This window comes from Periplaneta americana, chromosome 1 (assembly GCF_040183065.1).
Source record: "Periplaneta americana isolate PAMFEO1 chromosome 1, P.americana_PAMFEO1_priV1, whole genome shotgun sequence".
NCBI classification, from domain to species: Eukaryota; Metazoa; Arthropoda; class Insecta; order Blattodea; family Blattidae; genus Periplaneta; species Periplaneta americana.
Window position 1 is genome coordinate 25599993 of NC_091117.1, and position 18156 is coordinate 25618148.

General features: G+C 34.6%; 1 protein-coding gene across 1 annotated transcript in view; it reads left to right on the top strand.

The window, feature by feature from the left end:
- Positions 1 to 15538, top strand: part of LOC138691514 (potential E3 ubiquitin-protein ligase ariadne-2-like) — a 35803-nt gene extending 20265 nt beyond the window's left edge. The window contains exons 2-8 of the mRNA XM_069813644.1: positions 2099 to 2191; positions 2355 to 2533; positions 5209 to 5437; positions 8739 to 9095; positions 9296 to 9454; positions 11507 to 11714; positions 15135 to 15538. Of these exons, the coding sequence (XP_069669745.1) occupies positions 2099 to 2191; positions 2355 to 2533; positions 5209 to 5437; positions 8739 to 9095; positions 9296 to 9454; positions 11507 to 11714; positions 15135 to 15206 (1297 nt within the window). The 3' untranslated portion in view covers positions 15207 to 15538. The remainder of the gene's footprint in view (positions 1 to 2098; positions 2192 to 2354; positions 2534 to 5208; positions 5438 to 8738; positions 9096 to 9295; positions 9455 to 11506; positions 11715 to 15134) is intronic.
- Positions 15539 to 18156: the final 2618 nt, after the last annotated feature.

Below are 18156 nucleotides of genomic sequence, written 5' to 3' on the forward strand. Positions count from 1 at the left end.
TTCTATGGGATTGCGGATTAAAAAACCACACACACATGCACATGCACACACACACACACAGGGTGACCAACTTCTGATCACAAAAATCCGGGAAACTTAGTCACGACAAATTATAACGCAGTTTTTTGAGGTATGAAACCAGACTTCATTAATGGAATGGTTTATATTAAACAATGTAAAACTATCTATTTAATTATAATGCAAATATAAGTTAGGTCACAATATTTAATACAATAATATTAAAAAAATGTAGGCAGCGAAATCAAATTATACTGAAAATATGTTTATATAGACAACATTTTTGTAATATAATTGTGCAGTAAAATTCCTTACTACTATTCAAAGATACTTCATTCAGACTTATCTCAGCTGAACTGGAATTGAAAGAGATCACATGGAACATCAATCTATCTCCTACTGTCCACACCTGTGGAGTAACGGTTAGCATGTCTAGCTGCGAAACCAGGTGGCCCGGGTTCGGTTCCCAGTTGGGGCAAGTTACCTGGTTGAGGTTTTTTCCGGGGTTTTCCCTCAACCCAATATGAGCAAATGCTGGGTAACTTTCGGTGTTGGACCTCGGACCGGCATTATCACCTTCATCTCATTCAGACGCAAAATAACGTAGATGTTGATAAAGCGTCGTAAAATAACCTACTAAAAAGAAAAATTATCTCCTACTAAATTCTGGCAATTTTTTTCCTATCCCAAAATAAATATTCTTTTTCTTGTTTCAAGCTTTCTCTACATGAGATAGCAGATTCCTTAGCAAGAAAGGGCACAATGCTCCAACAAATTACAAATTCATGTTTACAGTTTCAGTCCTCAAAACTAATAATTAAGAGAACCATCCAACAAAAAATAGATGAGAGTGTAAATAAGCAATGGAACATTTTATTAAACAATAAAAACTTAATTCCAGAATGTCCACAAATGAAAGCTGTGACTCTTATTCAATTAATTATGGACCGTGATTGTTTGGTTGCCCATCTATATAAAATAAATATTTTTTCTACTCCTAATTGTTTACTTTATAAGGAAGCTAACACTATAATGGATACGACACACCTCAAGAACTGTAAAAATTTAACAGCTACAGATCTATCATTATAATACTGGGAAGTAAGAAGGAAAATGGAAGAACTCCAATATGCCGAGCGTTAGCAACCAACAAACTTTCTCCATGAAGAGAAGGCATATGTCACTGTTGATAGTGATTTGTATGTCGGATGGAGACGTTAAGCCTAGCAGCCCCCTTGGTGCTGCTGGTGGAGTAGGCTATGAGCTGACACTGGGTTTCTCCTTCTCCCTTCCTCACCATTATCATCATCCTCACCCATTCCTTACACTACATTTACATGAACACTCACCCTAGTACACAATATAACTCTTCATAGATATACATCATGCATAATGTGGCCCGTGAAATGATGTGCAACTTGATTTATTTATTTTATTAGGTTATTTTACGACGCTGTATCAACATTTAGGTTATTTAGCGTCTGAATGAAATGAAGGTGATAATGCCGGTGAAATGAGTCCTGGGTCCAGCACCGAAAGGTACCCAGCATTTGCTCGTATTGGGTTGAGGAAAAACCCCGGAAAAAACCTCAACCAGGTAACTTGCCCTGACCAGGATTCGAACCCGGGCCACCTGGTTTCGTGGCCAGACGCGCTGACCGTTACTCCACAGGTGTGAACGTGCAACTTGAAAATGGGTCACAATCCTGCCATCTATCAGCAATATGCAGAACCCGAATCACGCAAGTGAAGTGGGTAGACATTAGATACATACATTGACGTAGTTCACCATTATATCCATAAAGTGCACATTCAGATGGATAGATGAAGAGTGAATTAAGATTAGGAAGGAGTCAGGTCATGGTCTTCTGAATTGGTACTATACCAACATTTTATTTTTATTATTATTATTATTATTATTATTTATTAGGAATATCTCTATGAGCCAGGGACTCGACAAAAAACCTAAATCAAGATAGCCAGCCCCTGAAATTGAACCCCGGTCTCCCAAATACATGGCGGGAATGATAACCATTACTCAATTTAGTATTAATTTTGATTGAAAATGTGTTTGTTTCAGGCTTGGCGGTCCAGATCCTTTGGATTACATCAGCATGTACACTAATCCTGGAGAGCCTGAACAGAACATACCTCCTCATTGGCATTATATTAGGTAATTTATTGTGTGATTTTATGATTCATGTTCATATAATAAGATTGCAACCGATGAAATGGTACTTCTTTATTTTTTTATAAAAATGTAATGTGTGTAATATGTGGAAACTTGAAAGCCTCCAAAGTCTTTTTATTTTCTTCACGAATTTTCTGGTTTACAGTTTTGGTCTCTCGGACCTGCATGGAGATGGGAGAGTGCATGATGTGTCAGGACCAGACACACCAAGTGGTTTTGGATTTGAGTTGACCTTCCGACTAAAACGTGAACCTGGAGAAACTGGTCCACCAACATGGCCAGCAGCACTTATGCAAGCCCTCGCCAAGTATGTGTTCCAGTCAGGTATGTGGCTACAGTAGTGATATTACTGCTTTAATAACGAAATATATTTCATGTATATACAGAGTGACTCAAAAGTTCGTTAACAATTTTTAAGGGATGACAGTTGGGTATAACAAAGTTTTTTTTGTCAGTCAACATGGAGTCCACATCACATCATTAGCTCAGTACGCGATGTAAAAGTCGGGAGAACCAGCCTGCAAATAGCACATGATCCTGCTTGATAGAATGGTTGCCTATCGACCTAATACGCAGTTATAGAAGGTGCTCGAAGTAATCACAGTGGACCTCTAAACAGAGCTCAAAGTGGGAAATATTGATTGTTGAACACTTGCAATTCGCGGGTGCTCGTGTAAAGGGGGTTAAGTTGATTTGGCTAAACTGGAATAAGTACAGATTTGAACTATCCACAATTACTTTTCTCTTGTGTTAAAGGGGTTAAGTAATTCTTCCATCTATGATGCAGTTACAGTGCTCCATATTTTGTGACAAAGGGGTTTTGTTCAGTACCAAAGGAGAGAAGTTTACATACCTTGCAATTTGACTTAACCCCCTTTACACGAGCACCCGCGAATTGCTACCACTGAGATTTTTATTTTTTACGCGTTTTTTTTTTTCTCTCTACTTGTTTGATACATGTTTTCTCAAACCCTCGGTAAACAATTCAACAAAAGCGAGTGTTTTAAACTATGAATGTGTGCACAAAGTAATTTAGATTTCAGATCTGGCTATTTTTCATGTTCATTTTTCTCTCTCCTCGTCCATCCATTTCTTCTAATTTTCTGACTGTCATGCTACCACTGAGATTGGATCCTGTGGACGCCCTTGCTTGCAAAGATCCCAGAAATGCATGGCATGAATTGTGCCAGCTGCAACCACAGTTCTGTTACTCAATTTTATTGCTCCTCATCATTCAGTGGTATGGTGTACACTAATGTAGCCAACTGACTCAACAGAAAAAGTACAGATTAGTGAGGTTTGGTCATCTTGATGGTGAAACAACAGGCATGTCATGGTCAATTGACCTGTGTGGAAAGATATTGTGCAGAATCTCAGGAACAAAGTGCGTGAAATGTGCTGGGCAACTTTTACGTTGAAACCATATGCATTGCCTCACAGCTAAGAGAACCTCTTTCAGATGCATTAACAACAACACTATGCTCAACCGTGTTTCTGACAAAAATTATTCATTGTGCCACCCTCTGTTGCTACTTAAAATTTTTGTATGGACTTGCAAAACACCTGATAGTTATATATTTTTCTATATTACACCGGAACACCTCAAAATCTGTGCTTCAGTGGCTGGCCATGATAATATCTTTAAAAAATATTGGAGTGCAAGAGGTCAAATGACTTTATTGTCAAATGCCTGACATTAGAAAACAACAACATATTACAGTAATATCAACATGTTTAAAAGGCTGATTCTTTTATTAATTTCAATGCTACAGGAATAATAATAATTGTGATTTATGATCAGATTAAAGTTTGTACTGTACTGTAATTACTTTTACCTCTTAAGGGGTTAGGTACAGCGTACAGCAGTAACATTTTTGGAACTATTCAACATTTTTTTCCCTGCATTACTGTATATTGTACAATAATGAAAATTGGTATGTGTAAAACACTGTCGTTCTGCTATATGAAAAAAATATTTTTATGATATAAAAAAATTATTTATATATATATATTTTTTTTCAAAATTCAAAATGATGGCAATTTACTGTGCAGTGATGAAATGTTTCCCTCATAACCCATAAACTTGTTAACTTTTTCGTGTTCTCTCTCATTTATTTTATTGCTGAAACTCATGTTTACAATACATTCCTTAATATATAATATATTTTTTTTTTTTATTTTGTGTTAGAAGAAAATACTGATATTTGACCATTTTTTTTAAATGAATTTATTTTTTATCAGACAATCTATTAAATGTAAAGAAGTGATCTTGCAACATATCGTAGATATGACATGCATAAATACATAAAAAAAATTTATCACAGAATGTTGGATAGTTTTTGAGTTATGTCGGAAACACTTCATCACTGCACAGTGAACTGAATTTTGAAAAAAGAAAATGTAAATAATTTTTTTAAATCGTAAATATATTTTTTTTATATAGCAGAAGGACAGTATTTTACACATATTCATTTTCAATACTGTACAAGATACAGTAATGGAGGAAATAAATGTTGAATATTTCCAAAATGTTACTTCTGTAAGCTGTACCTAACCCCTTAATACTTGCTTTAATTTATTTTGGCAGTGGCACTATCTTTCCTATATATACTGGGTTAGCGGCTGAGTAAGGGTGAATTTTGAAAGTAAGAACAGTGTCTGAGGATAGAATTATTAAACTTGGAGCAGAGCCACTGTGTTCTTCCGGTCTGATCATTAGCAGTTTTTATTTAAGGAGAGATCAGAAAGACAACATTTTCTGAAGTAATTCCAGAAATATTCTAAGATAGTATAGATTTCCAATGAACTTCTCGACATGAAGAGAGTTACAAGAAATTAATCAGTGATAAGAATTTGATTCATCTAATCAAGTTAAGATTTGAGGTTGAATTATATATGTTTGGCATAATCAGTTTTAATTGTAAACTGTAAAAACCATGCATAAGTTTATAATATAAGAAAAACAACTATTTCGTCTAATATTTTTACTTATATTTCAGGCAATACACTTTGTGTAGGGGACCATGTATCATGGCACAGTGCACTAGATAATAGTGAATCTCGAATTCAACATATGCTGATGACGGAAGATCCACAGTTGAGAGTGGCACAGACACCATTTGGATCTGTCAGTTTTGTACAGATAGTAGGAATCTGCACTGAGGAACTTCAAGCAGCACAGCATTGGAATGGCCCTGGAGTTCTAGATATTCTTAAGAGGCTACCAGGGTAATTATATAAATCTTCTGCATGTTAATTATAGTGATGGTATTGTTTTAAATCTGCACCAGACAGAAAACTAACTCGCACGACTTTGACATTTGATACATAGGATATTTTTTCAAAAGTGACGCATAATTGCAATTTTATAAACATGAGGTGATTTTGGACAAAAAGCTCAGACACGTCAAATCTTGTGTTTAGAAAGAAATACTTTTATGGAAACAAAATATTTACTTATTTAACCTGGTAGAGATAAGGCCATCAGGCCTTCTCTTGCCCTCTACCAGGGGATTAAAACTGCAATATTAAGAATACAATTACAATTATAATTACAATTAATATTAAATTTACAAATACAATAAAAATCAAAATACTAAAAGATTAACTGATTAATAAAAGCTAGACAGTTTATTGTAAAAGTTAAGAAGAGAGAAGCATTTCTTTTATTGATTAAGTAAAAATTAAACCTACTCTACGCAGTAAGAAAATGCTTAATAAGCTTGCTTTTGAACGCTACTAAATTCCGACAGTCTCTGATGTCACTGGGTAGGGTATTCCACAAGCTTGAGAGCGAGATTGTGTATGATGATGAATATGATGACGTCTTATGTGTTGGTATGGCTAGTATGCAGCTATTTTGCGTGCGTGTGAAGAGATTATGATATGATGACAGGTAAATGAAACGGGAGGCAAGGTAGGTAGGTGTAGAGGTGTGAAGGACTTGGAAAAGGAGAACAGGAGAATGAAAATTTCTACGTTTGTTAAGCTGTAGCCAGTTTAGAGTTTGGAAGGATGGGGTAATGTGGTCAGCGTGACGGATATCACAGACAAAGCGAACACAAGAATTATGAACATTATGAATATAGGGTTCCTTTAAAAATATTCTCGATTACATCATAATTCGCACAACAATAGTCACAAAAAATATTTCGTTTCCATAAAAATATTTTCTTCTAAATACAAGGTTTGACATGTCTGAGTTTTTTGGCCCAAATCCGTGCATTCAGTTTTAATTGCAAGTATTCGTTAGTTTTGAAAAACCTGTGTAACTAAATTAAGTCCTACTCTCTTTTACCTGAGCCATGCTGGTAGCTAGGTGTATTAAAAAAAAATTATGGTTTAATGATGCTTGCAACTGCCGAGGTTATATCAGTGTCGCCGGTGTGCCGAAATTTTGTCCCGCAGGAGTTCTTTTACATGCCAGTAAATCTACAGACATGAGCCTATCACATTTAAGCACACTTAAATGTCATCAATCTGGGCCGGAATCGAGCCCGCAATCTCAAGCACAGAAGGCCAGCGCTATAGCGACTACACCACCCAGGCTGACTATCTTGTTGGCATGGTACTACCCAACACAGGTTAAAACAGTATCAATAACTTAACTGACATACTAGCATCACACTGCTGCAGTAGTATACTCAGTTATAATTTTACTTAGACATCCATAAAATTCGCGAGACAGGATAATGCTAATTTTTTTCTATATACACTTTTAACACTTAGATAATCACTGATTAACTTACAACTTCTTTACTATGTTAACTTTTTTTAGGAAATCACCTGACTGATTAGTTTGGAAATGTTATTCTTCATTAACCCCAAAAACTCACTTTTCAAATGCGAAAAAAAAAAACACAAGACAAGTTTTTGAACTTATTATTATTATTATTATTATTATTATTCGCGAAATTTTAACAATAGAGTATTTTAAAGTAATATTTTCGTAATTTCAGTCTTTTTTTTCTTGATGACACATTTCGTTCTGCCATTTTGTCAACAAGTGAATAAGTGAAAGCAGCCATGTATTGAAATCTATCAATCAATCTTCTCCAGCTGTTTGCTTACAACATAAAGTCCACTGTAGTATCGAAATCTATATAAATTGTAAAAACTGAAATTGATGCTGAAAATGCTCCATATAATCGTATCTTAAGTCAGGATTATAAACTTGCACATATTTTAGAATAACACTGACAAATTGATAATAACACCGAAATCTTGAAATTTAAAACGAATTTTCCTTAAAAATAAAACTGCTTTCACGAGACTCTAGTTATACTGAATAATCTATTAATTAAAATCCTCCCCTCTCCATTACCAGAGTATCTCAAGCAGAATAGGAAGCTATAAATGTGACATTTACATAGACATAATGGAATTCCTCAAGCATCAATATTAGATCCCCTACTTTTTCTAGTGTTTATAAATGATCTTGCCCCCCTAATAAAAGATGTAGGTCATCCCATATTATTTGCAGATGACACAAAGTATAGTAATTACAGCCATTAACTCCAACACATTCCAATCTTCAAATAATGCCCATGGCTTGTCAAATATCTTTTCATTAATAGTCTTCCTCGTATGTAATCGTGAAAACTTTGTAACTAATTCAACAGTTCATAACATAAATACACGTCAAATAAATTACTTTCATACTCCATCGGCAAGTCTATCATGCTATCAAAAAGGAGTGCGTTATATGACAATAAAATTTTTAACAGCCTCCCTATCGATATAAAATATGAAACTCAAAACATAAGATTATTTAGGGCCAAATTAAAGAAGTACCTAATTTCTCATGCCTTCTATTCTGTAGGTGAATTCATGACATTCAATAACACTTCATGAAATTGATACTAAAACTATGTGTTGTACTAGTAGACTATATTGTAAATCTAGTCTGTATATATATTTCATCTAGACTGTGACTATAAATTCGCGGGTGCTCGTGTAAAGGGGGTTAAGTCAAATTGCAAGGTATGTAAACTTCTCTCCTTTGGTACTGAAGAAAACCCCTTTGTCACAAACTATGGAGCACTGTAACTGCATCATAGATGGAAGAATGACTTAACCCCTTTAACACAAGAAAAAAGTAATTGTGGATAGTTCAAATCTGTGCTTATTCCAGTTTAGCCAATTCATACTTAACCTCCTTTACACGAGCACCCGCGAATTAAGACTTTGTATTAAGTTTTTTGACTTGTTCCATATTCCAGCTGTAAAGCAATGTATGAATACCATGTAATGTTAATAAATACAATACAATACAATAAGAATATTACATTAATGTGCAGAATAAAAATTGAGCAAGAGTATTGGCCTCTTGTAGACACACTTTAAGTCTGCTTATAATGCTAACACTCTAACTTCAAAATCCCCAACATTTAAGCTGATGCAGTTACTGCACTCCACTTAACGAAAATAGGACGTTATTTTAGCAATTTTTAATTGTAAGCACTGCAGTGTTTATATAGACGCCACACCTCTTCTGTTATGCTAATAATGTGGTTGTTTTATTTCACAGGGCAGGAGGTCCATGGTTGATCACAGACATGCGACGTGGTGAGAGCATGCTAGAACTTGATTTGGCAGCCCAGGAAGAGGTTGAAAAGGGTATAGAGAATGAAGGGTCGAATCTCAGTGGTGTTAGTGCTCGCTGCTCATGGGCAGATGTTAATGTGGGAGAACTCACGTCAGGAGCCAGGCTTGGCGAAGGGGAAGGTGGTCTGTTGCGAGAAGGACCTGCTACTCGTCCTGAATTACTGGACACCCCACATATTTCTGAACAAGACAGCCAGCAAATCAAAGCAGCCCTCAAGAAAGGTCTCCTTAACACTAAACCTGTTCTTCCACCTATTGGAAAATCTGCAGATTTGGACAGGTTCGTACCATAACATAATTACTCTGTACTTGATAACAACATTAAAATTATAATTTTGATGTTTAATTTATACCAGGTAGTCTCTATGAAATCAAAGACGTAGGAAAGAAGATTGAAGAGGAGATCTGACTCCACCTTACTTGTAGTGAATCACATTAAATATTTACAGCATAATTCATAGCATACTCTGTATTTTTCAGCAATGATAATCCCTATAGGAAAGACTCTTCTGATAGTAGCAACTCACCAAATGAGTTTGGTGTTCTGGAATCAACAGAACTTCTGAGGAGCAAGAGGCTGGAGGGCTTACATCTTACTTTTAACTTGGAAGCTGGAAGTTTGTTGCCTTTAGCAATCAGGTATGTTGTGAAAGTTGACTTCTATTCGATTGAAGCATAATGAACTTCTTATTTTTCTGTGTTTAGACGAAAAGGAATTTTTATTTGATTATAGAATATAGCCATTCTATTGTAACCGATGCAACTCTGTCATAAATGTATATATATTCAATTTATTTACACTCTGCCGATTTTTGTTATAACATATTCACATATATTTCCTTTCCTTTCATTTATGAGGATGTAACAAATGTATAGGTCTCGCAAGCACGGAATACCGACGGAAGGAATGCGAATCAAACACTGCGATAAGGAAGAGCGGACGACAGGAAAGGTCACGAGATAACTTGAATGATATTCAAGAGTACAGTCGGAAGAGAAATGACATCGATAGAATCAGTCTTGCGTTGTGATAGTTACATTACGACTTTAGTTTGTTCGATTGCATGTGAATGCGTGTCTTGTATCGCACAGTATTATTATTTCATTCGTAAACATATGTTGCGCGTTTAATTAGCTTCGAATTTTTCTCTTGCTACGTTCTTTATTTCCACAGTGATGTCCTCATTTGTTCATCTTCTTGGAAGAGACAGTACTTCCATCGGCTCGCACCTCTCCCCCCTCGGTGTGCCTACATACACGCATCAAAACAGACAGCAACACCACCATTGCTTTTCGGTAATCGTTTCTTGCGCGAGCTATAACAGAATATGTGCCTTCCTTTTTGCAATGATTGATATTTTCGCCAGACTTAATATTTTGAGCTGAATAAAACGTAATTTCTTCTACAATAAAATCGAATACAGTAGGCTTTATTGATTAATTTAGTTTGGAATAAAATAATTTTTTATAATTAAAAAATCAGTTTTTCTGTAATGGATGTGACAGACATAAAAATTAATTTTAGATTATTATTAATTAATTATTGTTTAAATATAGAGACAAGAATAGTAATATACATGAATGTAGGAGAATAACACTTAATTTATAAGAAAATAAAAAATATAAATGTTGTCCCTGGCAGAAACAAATTAATACTTTTTCAGCAGGGAACATCAGATTCTCCAGGGGGGATGATCCACGGCATCTCCCCCACCAATTCACACTCTGATTGCACCTGAAATATTTGGCCAAACTTACAGAGCATATTCTACTGACAGTGAAAATTAAATAACCTCATATGATCCTAAGTCCACATATCATTGAATTATATCCCTGTATTTTAAATAAAATGTTCGTTATGGTATAGTAGTGGTTGTGCAAGCAACTGAAAATAATACAAGTTTTATTTAAGTGGGAAGGATTCCAATCACTCATTACTGGATACACCAGAATGTGTAGAAAAAATGGCTACATTTTAATCCTATTTTATTTCTTAAATGTTCGTTAATATTTTTCTTGAACTAATATGAAATAGAATGTGAGACATTTGTTTTGTAATGAATGTATTTTGTTTATACTTGAACTAAGTTTTGGATTATTTAATTTATTTTATGCTCGACCATGCCGAAATGTAGTAATTATACACCTGGTAGCAGGCCTTTAATGGACCTCATTAAAGTTCAGGTGTTCCACCAATCAGAAAATACCATTGTAGCAATATGAAAGCACAAGTATCGATTATTCTCGGATATGCAATCGAAAGACAACTAGTTCTGTTACTATAATAATTACCGTTAATTGTAAATAATATTCAAATAAATTCAATTTGTCATCTCGTTTTTCAATGTCTAAATCAATTTCAAGGTTATATCAAGATTAATGTTTATTTTACTCTCTAGATTATATCAAGGTCAATGTCGACATTTGTTTCTCGGAAAAAATCAATACTTTCGCGTCTGCGCACATCTCACAATTTACGAGGTATTGCACAAGGTCAGTTCCGCTCCTCAGTCAGATAAGAATAACATGAATACTTATGAATAATTTCAAGTTAGAAATATGGTCGAGCATGAAAAGTCATATGAAACTTGACTATAATGGTAATTAAGATGCTCGTATGAAAATTATGAGACTCGCGCATTAATTACTACCATTATAGGCTCATTGCATAATGTACTGTTGTATTTGTAGGGGGCGCGTGAAGCATGGCAGGCACTTCACATTCAAGTCTGTGCTGGGTGACACAGCCATTACACTGGTTGCCCCTACAGTAACGGGTACACTGGTAGATGCAGAGCATCCATATGTTGCACATGGACCATGGTTACAAGTGCTCATTCCTGATGACCTCGCGCAGGTTATGTCAGACAGCTTTGAAGTTCTTAACACTCCAGAGGAGGTACGTGATAAGATAATCCTGTATGCAATAAAGTACTGATTATCTTGCCTAAACAGGATCGAGAATGAGTTAGATGTCGTTTGAATGGTTTAGTGGTTACCATGCTTGCTATTGGTTCTAAGGTTCAGATCCATATGAGGGGCCCACATTGCAGACATACACCACATAAACTTTGGCCCTGAATGAAGAATGATCTCCAGCAAAATTATCTGCGCCCATTTTTAAATTCATTTCTTGCTTTACACATATCTGTGCAGTTACTTTCAATACTCAGATGAGAAAAACAGGAATCAGATTCCTGAAAGTGTTTACTTGATATTCTTATTTATATTGTGCATGTATGGAGATGATCAACATTTTCCCTAGAATTAGAACTGAAACATAGGGTAAGTGAAGGTATTAACGCCATCAATTCAAAAAATGCGTTACAAGTGACCTGAAATACAGACAATAATATTGATCTTTTAGATATTGATCATGTGTAGCCTTTCCTTTGGAATGTACATTTCAAAAGTTGTAATTGTGACAAGGTTTTACAACAATACAAGTAAATAAAAGTATGACGCATACTGGCGCTATTACCTGCAGCAAAAGTAATAACACCGCTTATTTTTTTATAACAAAGAAACATGTTTACAAGCAAAAGTGACAAATGTAAGATTATGTTATAGAATTAAACAACTACCTATAAATGATTAGGGACGACACAAAAAAAGCCTCAATACTCAATATCACATAACTTAAAAAAAATTCAATCAAGGGCACTGTCATTGAGTGTTGCACAGCTGTCTTCACATAGTGAACAGAGTCCTTTTTTTTTTTTGCATGTCGTAGGTTTTGTGGTACCCAAGTCCGGTCGATTATCCTTAATTTAGAGACGATTAAACTAACTGCTATTATTACATGCTAAATCAAAGTTTATTCTCGCAGTGAGGTGGTGTTATTACCTGCAATCGCAAATTCTATTTTAAATGAATAATTACCAAAATATTATATTATAAATTTTAAAACAACACCATTGCACTAAACTTAAGAACACATATAAACGAATTTCTCATAACATTTCATCATTAATTGTATTTAAAATTCAATTATCTGCACTTACTTTGTGCAGAATACAATATTCACGTCACTCGACCGTCAACTCAAGCACTCACTTCTTCACTAAAAGGTTGTTAAACTCACACTAAAGACAGAAATCTGTTTCATTGTTGGTTCTAGATCAGAGATGGGCATCGTGCCTCACTTGAGAATTTGTGCCTCGCTGATCTTCACAGAGCTTATCGCTCTGAGTGACATCATCTTCACAGTCCCCGTTCCTCTCCCACGCAGCTCCTAGGCGTGGGCAGGTTCTATATCAATTTCATAAGCAATATCAGTGGTGGCATAATGGCATTACCAAAGCAGTGTGTACACGTTAGAAAACGATTATTTCATGAGAAATGGGAGGAAGAGTTTTTTTGCTGTTTAGAAGGGGAGAATATACGATGTATGTTATGCTCGAAAATCCTATTAGGCATTAATAAATTTAATATACAACGACATTACTCCTTATGTCATAAAGAACATGCTGAATTAGAAAGTAAAAGAAATTAAATGTTATTTTTCGTACTATTCTGAAGAAAATTTATGATCTTAACATTTGCATAGTATACTAAATACGACATTATATCTTAAACACGCTGCATTAAAAGGTAGCCTACGAGGAATTAAATGTTGTTTGTACGTATTATTTCTAAAAGAAATTTATAAAAAAAAAAAAAAATCAAACATGCGTAGAAAACAAAATATGATTTTCTGAAATTATTTTAGGTCGAGAACATGCAAATCTATTAAGTAATCTTGAGAAACGCCAGAATATTCAAGAAAATAAACGTAGACAACGTGATGGAATATTATTGGCTAGTTACACAATTTCTCGCCTGTGATTTAAATCAATTCAGCGACGGATAAACAGTAAAGAGGTTTATGATTAAAGCTGCCGAATTAATTTGCCAAATTGAATAAAAGTTTTCGAGTCTCTCACATTAACCAAGCGCTTTCCTAATAATTCGCCACTGACTGCCTTAGCAATTACGATAAGGTGATGCAGGTCACAGCAGTTTATATTTCCCATCCTACTCTGCAGTCTCCTCTCCTAGTAAACAAACTATTTCAAATCGAGTGCCTCACGTAACCGAAAATTGTGCCCATGCATGTTCTAGATCTTTAAGAAAGGTTCCTCTAAACACCACACTTCTCTGACTAGGGCTAACAACACAGATTTTCACATAACTAATTATGTTGTTGTTGTTTTCTAATGCCAGGCGTTTGACAATAAAGTCATTTGACCTCTTGCACTCCAATATTTTTCAAAGATATTATCATGACTAGCCACTGAAGCACAGATTTTGAAGTGTTCCGAATCCATTTCTTAGTTTGAGTTGCACAATGGGCAGTTAGGGGACTGATATATTCCAATTCTATGCAGGTGTTTGGCCAAACAATCATGGCCTGTTGCCAATCTAAATGCAGCTACAGACGATTTTCGTGGTAAATCGGGAATTAACTGTGGATTTTGATGCAGAGAGTTCCATTTTTTCCCTTGGGATTGTGTTACCAAATTTTGTTTGTTGAAGTCTAAGTATGTAGATTTAATAAATCTCTTCACAGAGTAATACGTAGATTTAGTAACAGGTCTGTAAGTAGCAATGCTGCCCTTCTTTGCTAAAGCATCCGCATTCTCGTTTCCCAGGATTCCACAATGGGATGGTATCCATTGGAATACAATTCTTTTATTGAGTGATAATAATTGAGAGAGCATTTTAGTTATTTCTGCTGTTTGAGATGAAGGTGTGTGTTTAGAGACTATTGATAAAATAGCTGCTTTGGAGTCTGACAATATAACTGCATTCCTAAATTTATTGATGTGAAATAGAAGATTCCTGAGACATTCACTTATTGCAATGATTTCACCATCAAAACTTGTTGTTCCATATCCAAGAGATCTATAAAGTGAAAAGAGACAGCACGTAACACCTGCACCGGCACCTTGTTCTCTGGAGATCAAGGATCCGTCGGTGTATAAATGAAGCCAGTTTTGTGGAGGGTACCTAATATTAATTGTCTCTAAAGACAATTGTTTCAGTATTTCAGTGTTTACTTCTGATTTCAGTATTTCTTCTGTTAAATTTAGATTATATTCTATATTTAATAGAGTTAAAGGGTTTGGTTTAATTTGTAAGTTTTCTTTTATATTCGGGATTTAATAACTAATTATAAAATATAATATAGTATTAATACCTTCACTTACCCTACATGTGTAATTTAAGTGATCACAATCATTGGAAAACTCCATCAAAGATAACATGCCCATAATTGAGTCAAATATATATAATTTGAAATTTGAAAAATTTATTTTATGTTTGGTTTCTCTTTCAGCTAATTCTTCCAAAGACTTTCGTGTGGCCAGATCACAATCTTGCAATTACAATCGTTGAAGATAAGATATAAAGGGCAGTGTGTAGTTAGACATGGAAAAGATGTAGTTCTGTGTATCTGGCTGGTCCAACCGTTTCACTACTCATCTTCAATACTACTTTATTGCTGTGGAGATAGGAAAAGCATTGTTTAGAGATCAAGCACACTCTCTCCACATGCTTTTATAGTAAACCTGTTTAAGATGATTATTTTGCTTACTGAATAAAGATGAAAAGTTACTTTCCATGAAGACAAAATGAAAATTTCAGTACTATATAATGAAATTATTAATTAATTTTAGTTTTGTTTGAATGTGTAAGCTCACTTATGTGAAATTTAGAGCTTTACATTTTTTCTTATTCAGCTCGTGTTGTGTTTAGTCTTCTGAAATGTTATTTTGGTATGTAAAATTAAATTTCAAATTTATATAACATAAATGTATTATTTTATACCTGGTACAATTCGTGCTGTATAAATCAAGAAATTCCTTCCTATAAAAATGCAAAAGTTAATAAATTTAATGTTTTCATATTAAAATTTTGAACAGAAAATCGTCTTATCAGGTAATCACTATATAATTGTATAAAGTAGAGTTGCCATTAACATCAAAAAGCTATGGATTTGAATAAGTGATGGGGAAAATATTAATTCTCCTTATTAGACAATAATATTTGTATTCACTTATGTCCAATTCTTTTGAGGTTTTCTGACAAAAGTATGGAACAGTATACATAAATTCATAATGGTAGATATTGTCTACCTATTATGAGTGTAAAGATAAAATGTTCTTGTTGTGTACGTCATTGAGATATGTAATAGGCAGAAAGATAGATTTGCCATGTTTCTTAGACCTCAGCATTAAATGGAAGTAATGTGGTTGACAGCGCTCTTCAGCCACCTCTTACACAAAAACATTCAGTACTCAATTTTGTAGGAGGTTTGAATGTATCTCAGTGTCAATTTGAATGTTATAGTAGCTATCACTATTACTGGCACTACCAACTCAATTCCCTTCATGAATGCATATCGAACAAAACTAACTCACCAAAGTGATACATTTAATCTCAGGTATTATTACCAAGATATTTCAAGATAGCATAGCTTTGTATGAAGAACATTATAAAGTGAGTTCAACTTTCCTGGTAACCACAACTTGTATCCAAGACTAGCATGGTGGTACAAGACAAAATACTTGCTCCACATCAGTTAAGAAGTTGTGTTCCAGAACTAATTAGTCTGTCATTGAACACATCTCTTGCCACTGTCATACTAACATTTCCAGTGTGGACATTGGCGGAATCTTGCTGAAAAAAATGCAAAATGCTTCCGTAAGCATGTCGAAAAATAGGTTCAAAATTTGCTCAGTGAAGTGCTCAGATGTAATGGTTTCCATAAAAACATTATTTTGTTCGCATTCACCTTGCTTGTACAGACATTAACCTTTTCATTGTAAGATGAAATTTCGTTAATTATGTGGCAGTTTACTCAAGCCAAAAATTGGCTGTTTTATGAATCCAGATAACTGTCGAATGTAAACAAAGCTTCATTGGAGAATAACATTAATAATTGGGGAAGGGTCACCATAATGCATCTGTCTTAGTAAGTGCGTGCAGTAATTTACCCAGTTAGCAAGACCATACACACTTAACAAATGAACGCTTGTTAATTTAAAGAATTTCAGTCTTAATAGCTTAGTTCGGTTTGAGTTGAAGATTTTTGAACACCAGTTTCCTATGGCAGCACATCTAAGTGATTTCGTGGTGATAATTCTAGCTTAGCTGCATGCTGTCTGATGTCTCTTCTGTAAGAAATGTCGAAACTTCTTCCTCGTATCTTGTAGTAATCCATTTGATCTAATTCTGTGTATTAATAAACAATCTTTCTTGGATAATTTTTTTCACTATTTTGTTTGTACTTTTCAAGTAAATTCTCTAGGAAGTAGTAAAAATATTAGAGTTTCTGTTCCACAAAAGACTTTTCTACAGTAGTACTTTATCACTCCATACTTACAAATTACCAATGAAATTTCACGATTGTGTTCCACAAAGGTACTAGTATTTGTAACTTCCTACTGAATTGTCAAGTATTCTCTACCAATGAAAGGAGACTAATACATACTGTACTAATGCGATTTAAATATATTTATTTCATAATAATAATAATAATAATAATAATAATATATTTTGATAAATATGTGCCATAGAATATCTTTTCTTGCTTCTATTTCCTCCAAAAGAAACAATTTCATCTCCTTTGACACCATTTCAATAATTTTCCAGTGTTTGTAATTTCGTAACAATTGAGTTTTGTTTGGGGGTGAAGATCGTTATTAGTGACATCTGTCGGCTAGTATGAAAAATTATTAAGGAGCATTATGCGGGTATCATGGAAGAACATGATTATAATAATAAGGAAGTAAATTTTTCATTATTAAAGAAGTAAACTAAAATAAACAATACTGCAGGGTTACGAAATTCATAGAATCTACGAATCTTTGCTGTATAACCTATCTTAAAATACATTACGATTAAATAGATAAACATAACCTAATTAGATGAATGAAATACGAAGATAACCAGCTGCTTCATGTTATGACGTAGTATGTTTATTGATATGACGTCACTAGTAGCGAATCATTGAGCGTGTTCCGAATCTCAGCACTGAGCAATCTTATGGCATCACGCTGTTCCGAATTTCACCGATGGCGTGACTGATGCTCCACCGGTGTCGCACCGGTGCCATCAGTTTGCAGAGGTGGTGGCAGTCTCCATCAGCCGCCGTCAGTAAATCTGATTGGTTCTTGTATAGGGCGGGAATTAGCAGACGAATGACATCGTGCACTGTTGTGTCATGGCGGTGTGTTCTGCTGTATTGTTTGTAATGAGCACAACGTTAAAACAATATGATAATGGCTTATGAGCGAACATGTCAACGGACCAGTTACTGGTTCAAGAAATAAATTGTTTATGCTCTCTTTTCTTTG